Source organism: Equus caballus, chromosome 2 (assembly GCF_041296265.1).
Source record: "Equus caballus isolate H_3958 breed thoroughbred chromosome 2, TB-T2T, whole genome shotgun sequence".
Taxonomy (NCBI): domain Eukaryota; kingdom Metazoa; phylum Chordata; class Mammalia; order Perissodactyla; family Equidae; genus Equus; species Equus caballus.
Window position 1 is genome coordinate 92,395,501 of NC_091685.1, and position 17,428 is coordinate 92,412,928.

Here is a 17,428-nt window from a genome sequence, read left to right on the forward strand (position 1 = left end):
TGTGGGCTTGGATGGAACTCTCTCAGAGGACCCTTTCTGCTCCACATTCCGTGATTCTACCAGTAAAACCTTCTGACATGTTTTCCTTTGTGGGTACTGCAAAGGAAGGCAAAATAAATATTATGTGGAAAACACTGATTGAAAGCTTTGTAAGAGAGAATAAAAAGGCCAGTTGGGAAGAAAAGGAAATAAACATCTCAAGGGAAGCCAAAGTGATCAAAAGAATTATAAAAACAGGATAAAAAGAAAATCAATATTAAAAAGAGATAAGGTAGAGTTAGAAAATAAATAATAATGTGATTCCTTTCAAGAATGTGAACAGACACAATAGAGATGTTAATCACTGAAAATATTTACAGTTATTACCACTTAAATATAATGTCCAGGACACTTTATTTCCTGTGTGTTGTCATGACTTTCCACCATGAAGCCACCTTTTGACATAGCATGGCTGAGGGAGGGTCTCTTCCTAAGATAGCTGCTCTCGTCCACTAAATTGTGTGGTGGTTTTTGTTTTTGTTTTACTTTTTTATAATTTCCTTCTCAGAAGGCAAACTTACTTCCAAGAGTTAGGGCAGCCTACTTACTAGTTGCGTGGCTTTAAGCAAGTTGTTTAACCTCTCGGTGCTGCAAGTTCCGTCTGTGGAAAAAGCGAGGCAATAATATTATCTACCTTATAAGGCTGTTCGAAGAAGGAAGAAGTACTGGAAGCAAAGTGCTTAGAAAAGTGCTCCATAAATGTTTACTGCTGTGGTCATTCATCGTCATCGTCATCCTCATTTTGAATGGAGGGTTAAGTGAGCATCTGCTCTATTGGCTTTCCCCGAGATCCATGCTGTAGAAGAGTCTCTTACTTTATAGGTAGAATATAAGTCAGTGCTGTTTAGGGGAAATATCGTTTTTGACCTTGAACATTCCATTTTTATGTCCTGATCCTCTCTCCCGACTGACAGGCTTTGTGCCAATAGAATGATAGGGCAACGTTTCAATTCAAATCAGGCCAGAAGCCTCCCAGTGCAGGCCCAGCTTCAGTCTCCTTACCTGAAACAGAGGACAAGTGAGCATTCTTGCAAAGATCCTGTTCAGCTACACGCTAAGTGCTGCTCGAACAAATGGCAGCCAGCACCAGATGAAATCACAGCCTTTTTGGCCAGAGATTTTGACACATTGGAAATGTCCTATACTCTGGAAAAGAGCAAGATATCAAGCAGAATAGAGTTCACTAAAGGAGAGGTGTCTTGCCAGACTCTCTTGGAAGAAAATCAAACTGCATAAATCCAGATGCAGCAACAGTTGCTTATAAACAAGGTCAGCAAAAGAGCAAAAAGGCCTTTGTAGTGTTACTGACACCACAGGCATTGCTGGAGAACAGCCCAAAACTAGGCCAGTTGGTTATGTTACATGTGCTACAAGCACAGGTGGGCATCCATTCCTGTAGAAGTTTCTTATTCATTGTGAATTGACTGTGGATCATATTCTCCAATCTGCCCATTTCAGGCTTTTCTAATATCTTATGTTCCCGGGCCTCAGTATTACCTCAGACTCTGTGGATGAGTGAAGTGTCTCACGCTTTACAAAGAAAATACAGTCTCTGATATAAGTTGCCTCCACTTTCCCGTTCTCCACCTGAAAAATTTCTGTATGTTTACTCACCTTATGTCCTTTTGTTTCCAGCTCACAGACTGTAGGGAATTCCCCTCTCAGGCTGACACCCTCAGTCTCGTCCTCTCAGCTGTGTTTGGGGACCTGGTTTCATCAGTTGTTTCTACCTGCTGCATCCTCACTCTCTATATATCATGTTAAAATCTCCCATGACTCTTTTCTTCTCTTTAGCAGATTTCTTGAAAACACTGTCCCCTCTCACTACTACAAATTCAGTACGTTTAAACATCAGCTCCTTGGCCTCCTCCCCAAACCCCATTGGCCTCTTCTCCCATTCCCTATTTCCATTCATGCCTTAATGCTCATATATATATGCTCAGAGCTTCTGATTTCTCTTTAATTCTTCCTCCTCTCTCAAAGCAACAATAACAATAAAAATGTCGACTAGGCTGTATTAAATAAACACTTGCAATGTACCAAATCCTTACCAAACATTGGCATTTATCCTCACAGTGACCCTAAGAGGCAGGCAATATTATCCCTCTTTTGTATATAAGCAAAAGGATGGTCTGAATTTAAATTCAAGTTCATTTGCCCCCAAAGCCTGTGCTCTTAAGTGTTGGGAGGGAATCTTTCATAGAGGTTAACAGTTGACAAGTTTTTAAATTCTATCTTCATGTCTCTTACCACCATCTCCTGCCTGCGCTGTGGTTCTCCAGGCCTTAGAGCTTTCTGCTTCCTGCCTGGCCTCATCATCTTCAGTCATGCACCGTGCTGTGTGATTACTCCTCCTTAGGAACAGGTCCAGTCATGTCACTGTACTCTCCCAAGTCCTTCAGCTGTTCCCCCTCTATCATCTTATCAAGTCCACACTCCTGGTCACATGCCAGTGGCCCTGCACACAAGTCAGCCTGAAGAATCTGCTCTTTGCCAACAGCACCCCTGCACTCCCACACTTCAGTTTCACTATCCCTTCCCTCAGATACACATCTCATGTGTCTAACCGTGCTCTTTAAAGCTCAGCTCATTTATTATGTCCTCCAAGAAGGTTGTCTGTGTGCTCCGTCATCATCCCCCAGTCCCCTGCCGAGCTTGAGATAATCCTTCTCTTTGGTGCCAAAACTCACTCACTCTCTCTCATTCTCAATCTCTTTCTCTTTTATAAAGTATATATCTATACTCCTTTCATCCATGCCTTTACAGAACCTTACATAGCTGCTTCCACATTAGGCCTACATGACAAATAAAGGGGTCAAGGAATGTGTCAGCCATATAGTGCAATGTTTAAGAAACAAGAATAGTATCACAATATAAATATGAGAATAAAATATGGGAAGAGTAAGGCAATCTTATTCTTAAGTGATACACAGCTGTAGGGGATTCTTAACTGAGGTGAGACATCAAAAATTCAGTTTGGGAAGTTGTTATCAAAAAAGAGCTGGAGGTGAGACTGATTAGGAAGCATGACATAGGTGACCTTTCAAAGGAGAGAAGACCAAAGGGCAACTTAAATATTCTCTTAACATGTGCACAGAGATGTGGAAGAGGAGGGGGAGAAGGCCTTTCTCCCCTCCAGTGAGTATATACCAAAGAAAACAGATGTGGGATCCATTCAGGGAAGATTTTTCTCCCAGTGAAAGTTATATATGAGGATGAGGTTACTGAGGCAAATGGTGGGATCTCTTTCTTTAGAGGTTCTTACAAATTGGATAGATTGTTGTATCTGCAACTATATACCTGCAATCAGGTTTTAGAGCATTTTTCCTTTGCTAATGCTCTTGTCTGAGTTTAGGGCAGGCAAGGAATAGACTCACCATATCTTCAAACCCTGATTCTGCAGGAAGGAACAATTTCCAACAAATCAAGGACACAAGAATAATTACATTTCTAACCTTTTTGGCTCCTGGCTCTCTAAATCTTTATAATCTAAAAGAGGAAATCCGAATGTGATAGTCACCAGAACTGACCTCCTTGAGATTTAATGGATTTTAACTAAGCGAGATTTTTTCTAAGCTTAACATATTCTATAACAATAGTAGAACAGAGCAGTTAAAAGCATAGACACAGGAGCCAGGCTTGATCTAAATCCTGGCTCTGTCACTTACTAGCTATGGGGCCCTGAGTAGGTTACACAACTTCAGTGTACCTCAGTTTTCTCATCTGTAAATAGGGATGTTGTATCACCTGCTTTATGGGGTTGTTGTCTTTACATGGAAAGACCTTAGAGGAGTACTTGATACACAGTAAATGCTCAAAGAGTGATATTATTTTTTACTAAAACGTGTGATGTTAGATTTTTGTTCATACCATGTATTCCTCAAAAGGCTGTGTTTGCTGCCAAAAGGATATGTTGCTCCTTGAGGGGAACAGTTTTGGAGATACGTTAACCCCTTCAAGCCACTGGGTTAATATCAAGTGATAACCTAGTGACTTGCTAACAGAGTTCCTTGCTGCATGATTTCCTTAAAGTCCTGCACCACTGGCTGATTACGTGTATGATCTCAGGAGACCCCTACCACAAATTTTTAAAACTGTCTCCTTTTCATGGATAAATGTCTCAGAAGTGACTCTCTAAAAAGAAATTTAGACATTTCTGTACGTTTGGGCACAGAATTACTTCTGTCACCAGGTTAACATCAAAGGGATGTTAACATGAAGGTAGGTACTACATTTGATTTAGGATGTGTTAAATGGGTTTTTTTATAAAAGTATTTATAAAACACTTTTTTTGCCCCTAGGAATAATTCGGGCTTCACACCAGCAGACACTGTGGCTATCATTTTCTGTTCTACACACAAATCCCTCACGCTGGGTAAGTGATTCACAGACTTAAAAACCAACTTAATATTCCCTTTAGATAGTTACATCGTAATGATTTTGAAATTCAAGTAACTCTTCAAATTAAATGGAATGGGTACTCTCCACTCTGTTAGATAAAGAACAGTAGCAAAGTGAGGATGGGTCTTTGCTTTGGAATACCGTTATTTGACTGAACCAGTTTTTGAGGGCCTAAATTTAATAGTGTAGGGTTTAGCTTGATTTGTGATTAGGTTTTTGATTCTCATAAAACGTTTTCAACATAGAATGTTAATGTTAAAAGCTGGGGCGGGGGGGGGAGAGGGCACAGGGAACTGCATCTGAAAAAGGAATGGGCGAAAACTCCGCTTTGGAAGGCTCTCTAGAGTTGCCCCTGGAAAAGGTTAACTTATTCTGGAAGCTTGAAGCAAGGTGGAAATAATGTTATTATTCTAATTTGATATTGATATTAGGTTGAAGTTCATTTCAGAATGTTATGTTATTTCCATAAACACATTATAGTTATCATTAACTCAATCTGATTAGCACCTAAAGTGAAATAAGTACTTATTTAACAGAGAAAAATAGATCGAGAAGAAAAGCATGCTGTTTACTACTTAGCTTTATCCATTTTAGTGGCATTATCCCAATAACCTGTCCAGACATCTGGAATCCATGTTTTTAGTCATTAAAAGTAATTAAATAATCAGAAACTTTATTGAAATTTGCATCATTCACAAACTCCATGGGGTCGTAGGGACACTGTGGTAAAAACTCATATTAAAAATTTCTTTACTTTTTGGCATATTAAGAGAAATGAAGAATCATGACGTTGCCCTAAGTTTGCCTCATGTTAAAGAAGTTCCGTCTATAAACTTGAAAACTAAGACATTTTATGTTTTTACTAACCCCTACATATTTGTCTGATAGAGGCTATTGTCAGTCTTAGCAAGTTTGGAAAATGGTTTAGAAATTGGACAAACTCCTTACGGAACAGTTGTTATCTAGGGCTTCAGCTTCCTTGAATAAATTATACATATGCTCTCCATACATTGCAGTACGTTTGTTTGGTTTTCTCTTAATCATCATCAAATTGAGTTGAACGAGCTTTGGAAGCCACTTTCTAATCCTTCTTTTGTGACCCTGGACAAATCACTTCAGTTCACCTCCCTGAACCCTTGCGTTCTCATCTGTAAAATGGGGCAGAATAATATGTACTTTGTAAGGTTATTGTAAGGATTAAACATAAAATTTGTTTAGTACTTAGCACAGTATTTGTACATAATAGGTAGTCAGTACATGACAGAATGTGTGCAATAATTGCACTATATAGAGATTGCTGTGGACTAAATGAGATAGCCACCTAAGGAGCTTGGTATGCTGCCTGGCACACAGCAGATACTCTTTAAGCGATAGCTATTGTTGCTAATTATTATTAGCTATATTAGTTATGACTGTGTGGGCATTTCCAGGGTTCCAGTCCCCTGACCTCTGTCTTGTAGATTTTCGTGTAACAAGTGTGGTTCAGTTGTTGATCTCAAACAAAGCATCTTTAGCTTTTTTCCCATGTGGTTATTATGGTGTAATTTCTTATGTTCCAGGTTCCCTAAAAGTAAGGGGCTGTTATAAATGTAGGGAGTCCAGAGAGGGGTGCCACCAGATGCCTCAGATGTCCAGAGTTAGGAATCAAATGATCCCATGTTTTCAGAGCAGGTGCTGAACCATGGCTACACCAGATACACGCTTTTTTGCAATGGGCTTTTAAACCCGACCCACCCCTAGGGGTTTGCTTTTGTCAGGAAAACCAAAATGACTTTTTTTGTTTCTCCATGATGTTCTTCTGTGCTGGAGCCGGCTGTGTTGAACAAAGAGTTCTACCCAAGAAGCATGCTGCAGCATGATCAGTATTCTTTTCTTTTCTATGAGAAAAATACCTGCCCCCTCAATCTTTTTTGTCCTTTCATTTTTGTTAATCCCAAAGCCATATTCTGTCCTGATGCTTTTTGAAGCTAATTTTCAGGCAAACAGGTACGTGTTCTGATCACCAATCAGAAGTAGCTGTTTTGCTAAAAAGGGTTAGGTTAACTTGGACTTTGCTTTGCTTTTGCAGTGTTCTCCCATGAAATAGATACTTAGACCCTCCAAAAAGATGTTAGTGTAACTAAATACCTAAGTAAGTGTGTAATGTAAATCCTTAGTTACTTCCCTAACATGACACACTTACGCTCTCTTGGAATTGCAAGACCTAAATACTTATTCTGATTCTTCCACTGATACCTTCAGTGGAAGGTACCTTCAGGCCTCAGTTTCCATAGGTTAGGGAATTTTACTTCTAATTCAACTACTCTATCATGCCATGATCACACCTGGCTTCCCCCCTGCAGTCTCCTAGGTCACATCCGTAAAAATGGCCTCTTCTCACCACTTACCATGTCTCCGAGGTGGCATGGATCACTCTTGACCCAGGAGCACCCTTATTTCCACATATAGCAGGGATGTTTGGATCCTATTGCTAAAATGACCTTGTTAAGCTCTGTCAATTTACTGTATCAGTTTTCACAAGATCCAATGCACATTACCCTCTACTGGTGACCTGACATCACTGGTACAGAGGAGGTGCCATGACAGTGACATGAACTACAGGCTAATAATTATCCCAATGGAACTTCTCATCTGCATGGAAATGAAAGCACATCACAGTAAGTGTGAAGAATTCATATTCCACAAAGCAGGGGGAAATTTCAGGTAATATCACTCAGAGTTATACTTTCTCTCACCTCTTACACAAAGTTGAAATACAACACATTATATCTATTTGGCATTTAGAAAATCTACCTGTTCCGTTTGCGATCACTGTCACAATATTTCCTTGTTGTGAACACATAACATCTCACATAGAATAATTAAATGAGCCTTAGGAAATACCATTCATTATTACATCCAGTATTTGTATTTAAGAATAAATCATTGCAGGCCAAGAGGTACCCACGTAACTAATGAACCAAAGATGAAAACTCTTGCTTGAGAAGCTTTCTGAATATTCTCTTGAACATATACTTTCAATTTATTTTATTGTTCTTGCTCTTGCCCTGTCTCAATCTCTTCCATGTACTTGCATCTACACACATGCTGAATGTGATTCATTGCTTTTATTAGAGCATTTGCCATTGATTGATTAGTTCTTCGTATTAGTACTTTTTCTATTGATTGATTGCAGATGAAGTGACTATTTGACCTTTAATTATGAGGCTTCCTATTGAAAATGACATTGAGCTATGGCTTCACATAATCCATCTGGAAAGCCTGACATGATGCCATTCCCTGGAGTTCGTTCAGGAAGAAAGAGGAGGCCGGGAGGAAGTGCAGGGCTATCACTGTGCTTCATCTGAAACAATACTACAGGGCTTGTTTGCTGCTCTCCCGTAGTCTCAGCTCAGGCTTGGAGGCGATTTTATATTTTGTCAAGACAGCATCACTTGCTGTCGTTTGCTATAAAAGCCATGAACTCTCCTAAATTATTCTCTAGTTGGATGGTGATATTTGTATAATAAGGAGAAGATAATTTACATAGCAGAGATTGAAGAACAGCTTGTACCCTGGTTAACAATGGCTCAGTGCACAGTCAATTGATCTCATCAAGAAACAAATTCGATCCAAGATACCCTATGGAATTAGTGTTTTACTTTTATTTTATTTATCTTTTTCTCTTGAGTATTCAAATCACTTTGCTTATCTAGAGTTCTAATATATGAAGAAAACTTTTTCACTATACCTAGAAAGAGAATGTTTCAGGATGTTTGAGATCCTTAAGTTGTGTATGTTTATATTAGTTTTTAATGTTTTTAAATACCAGAATGAAAGCACATACTCTTAGAGCATGTCAACTGACTATTGGCAATCAATTGTGAGATTCCTAGTTGGTTTATTTCCAAAAGCATTTCTGAATTGAAAGAATGCTATTTAAATTTTAAGAATGTCATGATCAATGCTTATTAAAAGTCCACCGTGTGTCTTACCATTTATAGACATTTGTATACAAAGGCGAATCAAGGCAGCTATTCCTCACATTGAACTTATTTGTGAGTCTGTGGTTGTGGTTATACAGCTAAACTGTGTCAAGAAATTATGCATTAAGCAAAAAAGAATATAGCTTTTTAGTAGACATAGGATTCTGGAAAAAATGGAAAGAACATACCTGCTTCTAGTCTGGATTCAAGTTCCAGTTCTGTCACCAAAAGCTAGAACAAGTCACTTAAATGCTATAGGCCTCAATTTCCTCATCTGTAAAATGAGAAGATGGACAAGATGATGCTTGTGATTCCTTCCAGTTGTAGGTTTCTATGAGGCTGTGCTCAGTGACTGATATTTCCGTTCTATAAGATAACGTTTCCCTGCTATGTGTGAAAAGGAAAAGAGTTCTTAAAAGGCAGTTATGTAAATAATGTTACAATATTAGAGGAAAGGAAATATGACCGTTACTTATTCCTAAAGAAGTTAAAATTATCTTCAGAGTCTCAAGAGTTTTATAGGAGAAACAAAATCTGAAAAGGATCTTGTTTTCAATTTTACTCAGAAGGCTTTCAAGAATGCTAAAGGATTACCTCCAACTTGGGCTGAAAAGATCATTTAATAACATCTGGGTTATTTTCTCGAGAGGAAATGGTATTGAAATATGAAAGTTTGCATTTCTGTTTTTTTTTCTCCTAAAGCTTATCTGTGATTCTATTTGATGCATAAAGACTACTATCTTAATAAAACTACCCTACAAATGGGAAGCACTTTTTTAAAGCCCTTAACCATTAAGTCATGTTACCTGAACAGCCTTGAATATTAGCAAGTCAGTAATTATTATCTTATTTTGCATACAAAGAAGTGAAAGCATAGAAAAATTTTTTAACTTATTCCAGATTATATAACTAATGGAGACTAGACTCCAAGCCTCCTAATTTCCAGCACTGCATTGGATCATAGGCTATGAAAGCACTTTGAAGACCAAAAAGTGCTGTACTGATTCCAATATTGTAAATGTGTAATCTCAGCATGGGTTTTCATTAGTTTATTAATTGTTTAAAAAAAAGAAAATTAATTCTGATTGCATTGCTAGTTATAAAACAGTTAATATCTGTAATTGTTCCCATAAGGATATATTTCCATGTAACCCAGTCATAAGCTGGTACTCATTCCTTATATTTTCTTTATTAACAAAAAGTTTTGTTGTGTTTAAAGTGAGTCTTGATGAGCCATCCTTACCTTTCATGAGGCATCACTGTCTGCACTCTATTCTTGCAAACTAAGAGCCACGGTGCTTTTGAAATAAACTGTTAAAGAAGAAATAGAAATCCAAAGTAAAGACAGAAAATGGAAATTTGTCTTTGGGACATGGCCATACATACATTTTTTTTTTTTTTTAAAGGATTTTTTATTTTTTTTAATTTTTTTTTATTTTTTAAAGATTTTATTTTTTCCTTTTTCTCCCCGAAGCCCCTCCAGTACATAGTTGTATATTCTTCGTTGTGGGTCCTTCTAGTTGTGGTATGTGGGACGCTGCCTCAGCGTGGTTTGATGAGCAGTGTCATGTCCGCGCCCAGGATTCGAACCAACGAAACACTGGACCGCTTGCAGCGGAGCGCGCGAACTTAACCACTCGGCCACGGGGCCAGCCCCAACCATACATACATTTTTGTCCTGCAGTCCATCCCTGAAGCTATAGTTCTGTAAGGAAAGGCAGTTTGGGGACCCCTGCCATTTGACAGATTTTTAAAGATGCCACTGAAATTAAAGATCGGGTAGATTTTACTGCCATGCTGAAGAAAATCAGGGGAGTGTCTGTCATTTTGTGCCATTTTCTGATCCACAAAAAGAAAGAGAAAAATGCAAGTTCTCAAAAAAGTGATACATTTATGTTCCTACAAGGTTTGTGGATTATTTTGTTTTGAATTTTTGATTCTGGATTTGGTGTCTGAAAATCGTTGCTAGCATTTCTAGACTTTGTAGTAAAAACTTAGGAAGGCTCCAGGTTCTAGGCATCAAATATGAAACTAAAGATAATAAAACCTCTTTGGGGGATCCCCAGCCTCTCCCTCCAGGACCGTTCATCTTAACGATATGCCAGGAGATGTGCTGCTGGAAGACCAATGCCCTGATAGCCCCACACTTCTCCTCCGTGTCTCCTATGCGGGGACTGTGTTTGCAGACACAGCCTCCAGTTAGAAATATATTTACAGTGTGATCCAGGAAACACTTGCATGTGTGTACAAGTTTTACAAAACAACATTTACTCTTACTTTATGTGATACATTTCTATTCTAGCCAAGTGCTAGATAAAACCCAGTAAACTGATTTCGCAACTCATTAATGGTTCATAATCCAAGGTCTGAAAAATATTACTTTATATCTTGCTTGGTGAGATTTTATCCTCTTCTTCAAATAGTAACCATGTAGGCTTTGGCTACTGCTATCCCTTTTTCACTGAACTTGAACCCAAATTTCTGATACTATGTAGGAGCCAGAGCTAAATTAAGACACAGATTAATTCTTGATTTGCGGTAACGTAAGATCACCTACATTGAGATTGTATTAATTCAGCTTCTATAACAGAGTTTCTATACCTTTTGTTGATTTATCTTTTAAATTGCTTCTCTAGTTAACATGTTTTCAGTAGTAGTAATAGTAATAACAGCTAACATTAATTGGGTACTTAATAGGCAAACACTGTGCTAAGTGCTTAATGCAAGAAGTAATTTACTTGAAAGTACTTCCGTACCGACAGCGTGATGTCCTGTGTGTTCTAGTTAGTGGAGACCAGCGCCAGGGGCAGCCAGTTGCTGTAATGGGAAATTCTCACTGGAGTGTTCAGCTACTATTTTATCAGAAAAGAAATATTCCAAAGGCAGCCACAACAAATGTTTTTGTTATCTATATCCTCTGTATCAACCAGAAACTTTACTAATTAGCATAGTAAATTCAGAAATAGATTTTTATTGATGAAATTACTGACTTGTTACTTTGCGTGATAAATGTAATAAATGGCCTCTCATTGATATGTAGACTGCCTCAAAACTTGAGAGACACTCTCCCACTTGCTAAAAGAATCTAGCAAATCCCATGGCCTGAACATGAAATCCTGAGGGCTGTGCTGGAGGCTCCATCTCTACCCAGTTTTGTGCCCAGCTACTGTTAGCAGGGTCTGTGGTTGCCGAGGCTAACTGTAGGGGTCCCTGGATCCTGCTCTGGAACGGAGCTGTTGTGCTCTGATTGCCCCTCTCGTGCGAGGTGCTGGTGAGGGCACTTGGAAGGTCAGAGCTGGGACTTTGAGTTGACAGGATAGTTGCTTAAACAATTTTTGCGTTTGACTGCTAATATGTGTTGAGTTACAAATACCTGTATAGGTGGCAGTTTACCTTCATTCAAACCTGCTGGCAAGGTTGTGGGGGTGTAGCTAATCTTCACTGCCTTAAACTTCTTTAGCTATTACACACTATCTGCCAGAAAGAATCTGGAACTTATGCATGGCCAGCCTGCTGTGGGTCACTTACGTGCACCAACAGTCCTTTACATGCACCAGCTCACATCACTCCCACAATCACCTCAGATAAGGAATGTGAGGTTCCAAAGTGATAACAGCTTACCCATGTCACATCACCCCAAGTGGCAGAGCCAGAAGTCAGGCCAGATCTGACTCTGAGCCACTGTGCTGAGCTATAGTCAGAGTTCTACAGAGAGTCCTGGACTCTGGAATCAGTGCTGTGGTCTGCCAGCCATGAAGAGTTTAGGCGAGACAATCTCTGGGACCCTTCTAGTTCTGACATTCAGTAATTCTCTGATTTTCAAACGCTTATGTATTTAGCTTTAGAATCTTGAGTCATTCAGAGGGACCCCATAAGATCATTGAGGGTGGCCCTCAAAATTATAGCAAATTGCTTCTTAAAAAAAAAATCATAGGTTACTGGGCTTCATCTGAGGCCTACTGATTTGGAATTTTTAAGAACAAGACCCTGGAGTCTGATTTTTGTAACATACTCCAAAAAAGAGTATTATGCACATGCAAGTTTAAGAGCCACCATATTACACACATCCATAATCACCTCTCAGCTTCCAGAGAAGCCAGCTCACGCACCCAGGTTCTCAGGGAAGCTTTTGATCGAGCAGAGCATTCAGTCAAGTGTTGTGTAAGTGCTTTTTGATGACAGTGGGAACCAGCTTGGGCCAACCTAGGTGGTTGAGTTTTTTTTTTAACTTTGGCCTGGCCATGGTGTGCCCTACTTTTAGCTACTTGTTATCCCATCATTAGCCAAAATGAGACAGTTAGGACGTAGAGACTCATGACACACTACTAAGCACTGTAAAATAAATAAACACTAAAATTAAAAAACAACAACTCACTAGGCCTGGATCCTGATTTCTAGGAATCACCGCCTTCCTCTATGGCTTCATGGTCGTGTCTAGGAAGAATAAAACCCGCACCCATTTTTTAATCTGTAGCTGGGGTTGCCATAGTTTTGCCTTTGAATATTCTCCTAAGTTCTCTTTGTACCAATTTGGTTAAACTACAGTGTTTTGTTGTAGAAGTATGCCAATATTTAACAAGCTATAACCTGATCAAAAGAAAGCCATTGACTTCAATTTTGTCATTGTGTGAACATCATAGAGTGTACTTTCACAAACCTAGATGGTATAGCCTCTACACATCTAGGCTGTGTGGTACGAATCCTATGGGATAACCATCGTACACACAGTTCATCACTGACCAAAATATTGTTATGCGGTGCATGACTGTATATTAAATGTCCAGAATAGGCAAATCCATAGATTTGACAGAAAGTAGATCAGAGACAAAAAGTTGATTAGTGGTTGCCAGGAGCCGAGGGAGGAAGGGATGGGAAGTGACTGCTAATGGGTATGGGCTTCTTTTTAGGGTGATATGAATGTTCTGGAATAAGATAGTGGTGATGGTTGCACCACTTTGTGAATATACCAAAACCCACTGAATTGCACACTTTAAAAGGGTAAATTTTATGGTATGTAAATCATATCTCAATAAAGTTGATATTTAAATAAAAAAAAAAGAAAGCCATTGACTTAGTGCCCATCGTACCTAGCGCTCACTCTAAAAGTGGGGCTTGCTTTCTTTAAGACCATGTCTTCCTATCAAGCTGAAGGCAAAATGTAAGCATATTTAAAATAATTTCAGAATGCCTACTATTTGAAAGTTACCCTTATATGAAAAGTTACCTTATATGAAAGTCCCTTTATGAAAGGAAATATATATGATTTTCCCAAAACATTTCACAGCATAATTGATATTGTACTGTGGAAAGATAAAGAAAAGAAACACAAGATAGAATCACGGCTTTCCAGGAGTCAGCGCTCCGAAAGGGGCAGCAGACCCAATAGAATCATAGGCTCTTATCGGGAGGCTGTAAACAGATGGAGGCCACTGGAGGTTTGGAGAGCATCCGAGGTAGGAGGCTGTAGTTCCTGTGGCAATTCTCAGCAGCCTCCGTTCTCAAAAGTTTTAGGAATGCTTCAGACTTTATCCTAGACGATTTCAGTGACAAACCCCTTCCCTGCTCAGTTTTATAGACTAAGCCCCTCAATACTGTTCCATAGTGCAATTTCTAATAATAATAGTGATGGCTCTCATTTTGGAGGTGCTGACTCTATGCCAGTTGCTGTACTAGGTAGTTGACATACCCTGTCTCACTGAAACCTCCGACTACCATTTGAGAGAGTTCTTTTAACCTCATTTTGAGCAGATGTGGAAACTGAGGGTATTAGGGTTAGATCCCCCAGTCACATAGCTAGTGGGTGGCACAGTCAGGATCTAAAGCCAGGTTTCTGACATCAAAGCTCAGGTCCTTCCCGTCACACCACCCAGTCCTCAAGAAATACTGAGCGTGGCATGTTAGCTGTGTGCTGCTCGCTCAGTCTCAGGGATCGAGCAGGAGCAGAGAGGCCAGTGTTTCCATGCATCAGCTCCACTACAGCTGGGCTTGGCTTGGAGTTGTTACTCTGCAGTTCAACAGCAAGAAAACATAAAAATCCCACATATTATACAGTGGTACCTCAAACCATATACCGAATCTTTATCCCTGTATGCTTCTTGATGTCTACTCTTGGTGGTAGAAGCTTTTAATTCCATAGTTGCATACTTATTTCAAAGTAAAAACCACCTTGTTCTAGTTAGAAGTAGCTCCAAAGAAAATAATTTTACAGATTGATGATAAACTCATGTGCCTGAAGTCGTATACACCCCATGCTCTGAAAGGGAAATTCCACAAGAAGTTAGAGGAACACATTCTGCTGTTGTGGAGCTTGTCCTTTCTGATGAGGACTTTGCCACATCTAGGAGAGCAGACAAGGGCCCATTTCCCGGTGCTTCCTGTTCATCTCTGTACTCACCGTCAGTTGTAGAGGGTTTTATTATTATTATTATTATTATTATTAATATTTAGAAAGTTTGCCTCTAGCAGTACTAAAATGTGCATCACAGAACAACAGTTGTTTACTGTGTTTGAAGTGAAGAATCTCACTCAGGAGATCTCATTCACTTGAAGTTTATATCTCTCAATCTCAACTTGCAAACAGAGATCGATGAATAACGATTGTCATTTCAGAGTTCCATCTCTCCATTATTTATTTGGTCCTATCTCTTCCCAGAAGTTCCCTTAACTGAACTAGACACTATAAACCAGTTGGCATGTACTTAATGACAGCCAGCTCCATGCTTCTTTACAATAAAGAATAAATGAACCTGTAGCTGCAAATTGAGGGACATACTCACCACCTCCTTGTCCCCATCTACAGCCCCATCCTAGGAACTCCAGCCAGAAATTAAAGTTGACTGCCCAGTTTTTAAAGCCATGGGCTATACGTAGGTTTTTGACAAGTTACCCTGGGGACAGATGTAAACTTGGATGCAATGCAAAAGATTCCTGGGTCCCAGGAAGACAGCCCATTTGGAATGTCATCTATCCTGAAGCTGGGCACACCAATGATACTGTAGTGGTGACCCTTCCCAGAGCCACCATTGCTGGAGGTTTGCTCTAGTACTAGTACTCTCCTCTGTGTACTAGTACTCTCCTCTGTGTATTAGTACTCTCCTCTGTGTACTAGTACTCTGCTTCTCTAATGCTACTCGAGCAAATTTTCTAAATATTAATAATAATTAAAAAAACCCTCTGCAACTGACAACACGTACAGAGATGAACAGGAAGCACTGGTGCCAATGAAAAGGTGCTTTTAAAACACAATCTACTTGATTCATTCATTCATCCAACAAGTGTTTCTGTAGTGCCTACTATGTGCCAGGACTTGTTCTAGGCCCTATGGGGTAGAGCAGTGAACCAGACACAAAGAAATTCTCGCCCTTATCTAGCTTCCTCTTTTGTGGGGTTAAACAGACGACTGTTTAAATATATGGCCCATCCGATGGTGGTCAGTGTTATGGAGGAAAATAAAACCAGGAAGGAGAATAAGGAGTGCCAGAGTGGAGGTGGAAAGGTTTCAGGCTTAAAGGAGACATTGGATCGAAGACCTGAAGGAAAGAGGGAGCAAGCCCTGTGGGCATGTAGGGGAAGGAGATTCCAACCAGAGGGAGCAGCAAGGGTGAAGCGTCCAAGGCAACAGTGGTTTGGCAAGTTGGAGGAAGAGGGAGGGGCCAGTGTTCAGGGAACAGAATGAGTGAGGGAGTGACAGGAGACCTGGTGAAAGGTAATAGGAGTGAGGTTGCGTTGAGTGATGTTGTACGAGGCCTATAGCCGTGGTAAGGACTTACCTTTTACTCAGAATGAGAGGGAAAGCCTTGGAAGGTTTTGAGTAGACAGGTGACAACATCCAACTTCCACATTGAAAGGATCCCTATGGTTGGGTGGGTGGAAGGCTGAAGAAGTGAGAAACCGGAAGAGCAGTCAAGAAGCTTTAATCCAGACAAGAGCTCAGGGTGCTTTGGTCAAAGGTAATAGAGGTGGAGGCGGTGAGAAGTGTTGGGTTTTGGATGTATTTTGAGCGCAGAACTGTACTAGGATTTGCTGATGAATTGGATGTGTATGTAAGAGAAAGAGGAAGTAAAGATGATTCCTAGATGTTTGCCATGAGGGGCTAGAAGGATGGAGTTGCCGTTTACTGGCCTGGGGGAGACTGCAAAGGCAGATTTCAGTGGTAGAAGAGGGCTGCGGAGGCCGAGCAAGAGTTCCATTTTAAACATGTTAAGTTTGAGGTGTCTTTTTGACACCCAGTGGAGAGTCAGTTTTATGAGTCTGGAATTCTGATCCAGGCTGGATTTTTCAGCATATAGGTGTTATTTTAAGCTATCAGCCTGTAGATAGACTAGGTAGATAGAGGAGAGAAGAGCTCTGAGGACTGAGCATTGAGGCTCTCCAGAGATTAGAGAGGATTTAAAATTATTTTGATAATAAAATTTGAAAATCTAAATCAGCCAGGCATACAGACATCCAAACTGGCAAGCCTGTATTTTCCTCCTTGTCTCACGAGGTTGAGGTGAACGTTAACTCAGAAAGTAGATGTGAAGACACTTTGAAACATTAAAAGGAGAAAGCTCTGGCATTTATTTGGTACCTACTACATGCTAGGAACTGTATTAGACATGTAAATTGCAAGTTGTATTAGGCATTTATTATCTCATTTAATCTTCACAACAACCCTGCACAATAGCTATTATTGATCCCATTATCCAAACTTGAAAACCGAGCCTCCAAGAGGTCAAATAACTCACTCCAATTCACACAATGTGTAAATGGCAGAGCCAGTATGCAGTGGCCCATCTGGCTACTTCCAGAATCCTCCCGAGTCCTCTAGCTCTCCCTTATTACCAGACCCAGCTTCTCAACCCCACTCACATTAGAATCATCTGGGAGCTGTTCAATAACAGTGCTGCTGGGACCCCTCCCCACACCTGTTAACTCAGAGTCTCTCAGGATAGACCCAGGGATCATAGTGTTTAAAAGCCACTCGGGTGATTCTAATGTGCAGCTGGCCCTGGGAACCACTGCGCCAGACTACGTTCTATATT

The 17,428-nt window shown here is 40.0% G+C and overlaps 1 protein-coding gene across 8 annotated transcripts in view; it reads left to right on the top strand.

Annotated features, from left to right (window-relative positions):
• Window positions 1-17,428, top strand: part of SLC10A7 (solute carrier family 10 member 7) — a 240,067-nt gene that overhangs the window by 206,134 nt on the left and 16,505 nt on the right. For all 8 annotated transcript variants that reach the window (XR_011435001.1, XR_011435009.1, XR_011435012.1 and 5 more), the window contains one exon: window positions 4,341-4,414. Coding sequence is in view for 3 of the 8 variants with exons in the window: in XM_001501818.6 (XP_001501868.1) it covers window positions 4,341-4,414 (74 nt within the window). In the remaining 5 variants the exon portion in view is untranslated. The remainder of the gene's footprint in view (window positions 1-4,340; window positions 4,415-17,428) is intronic.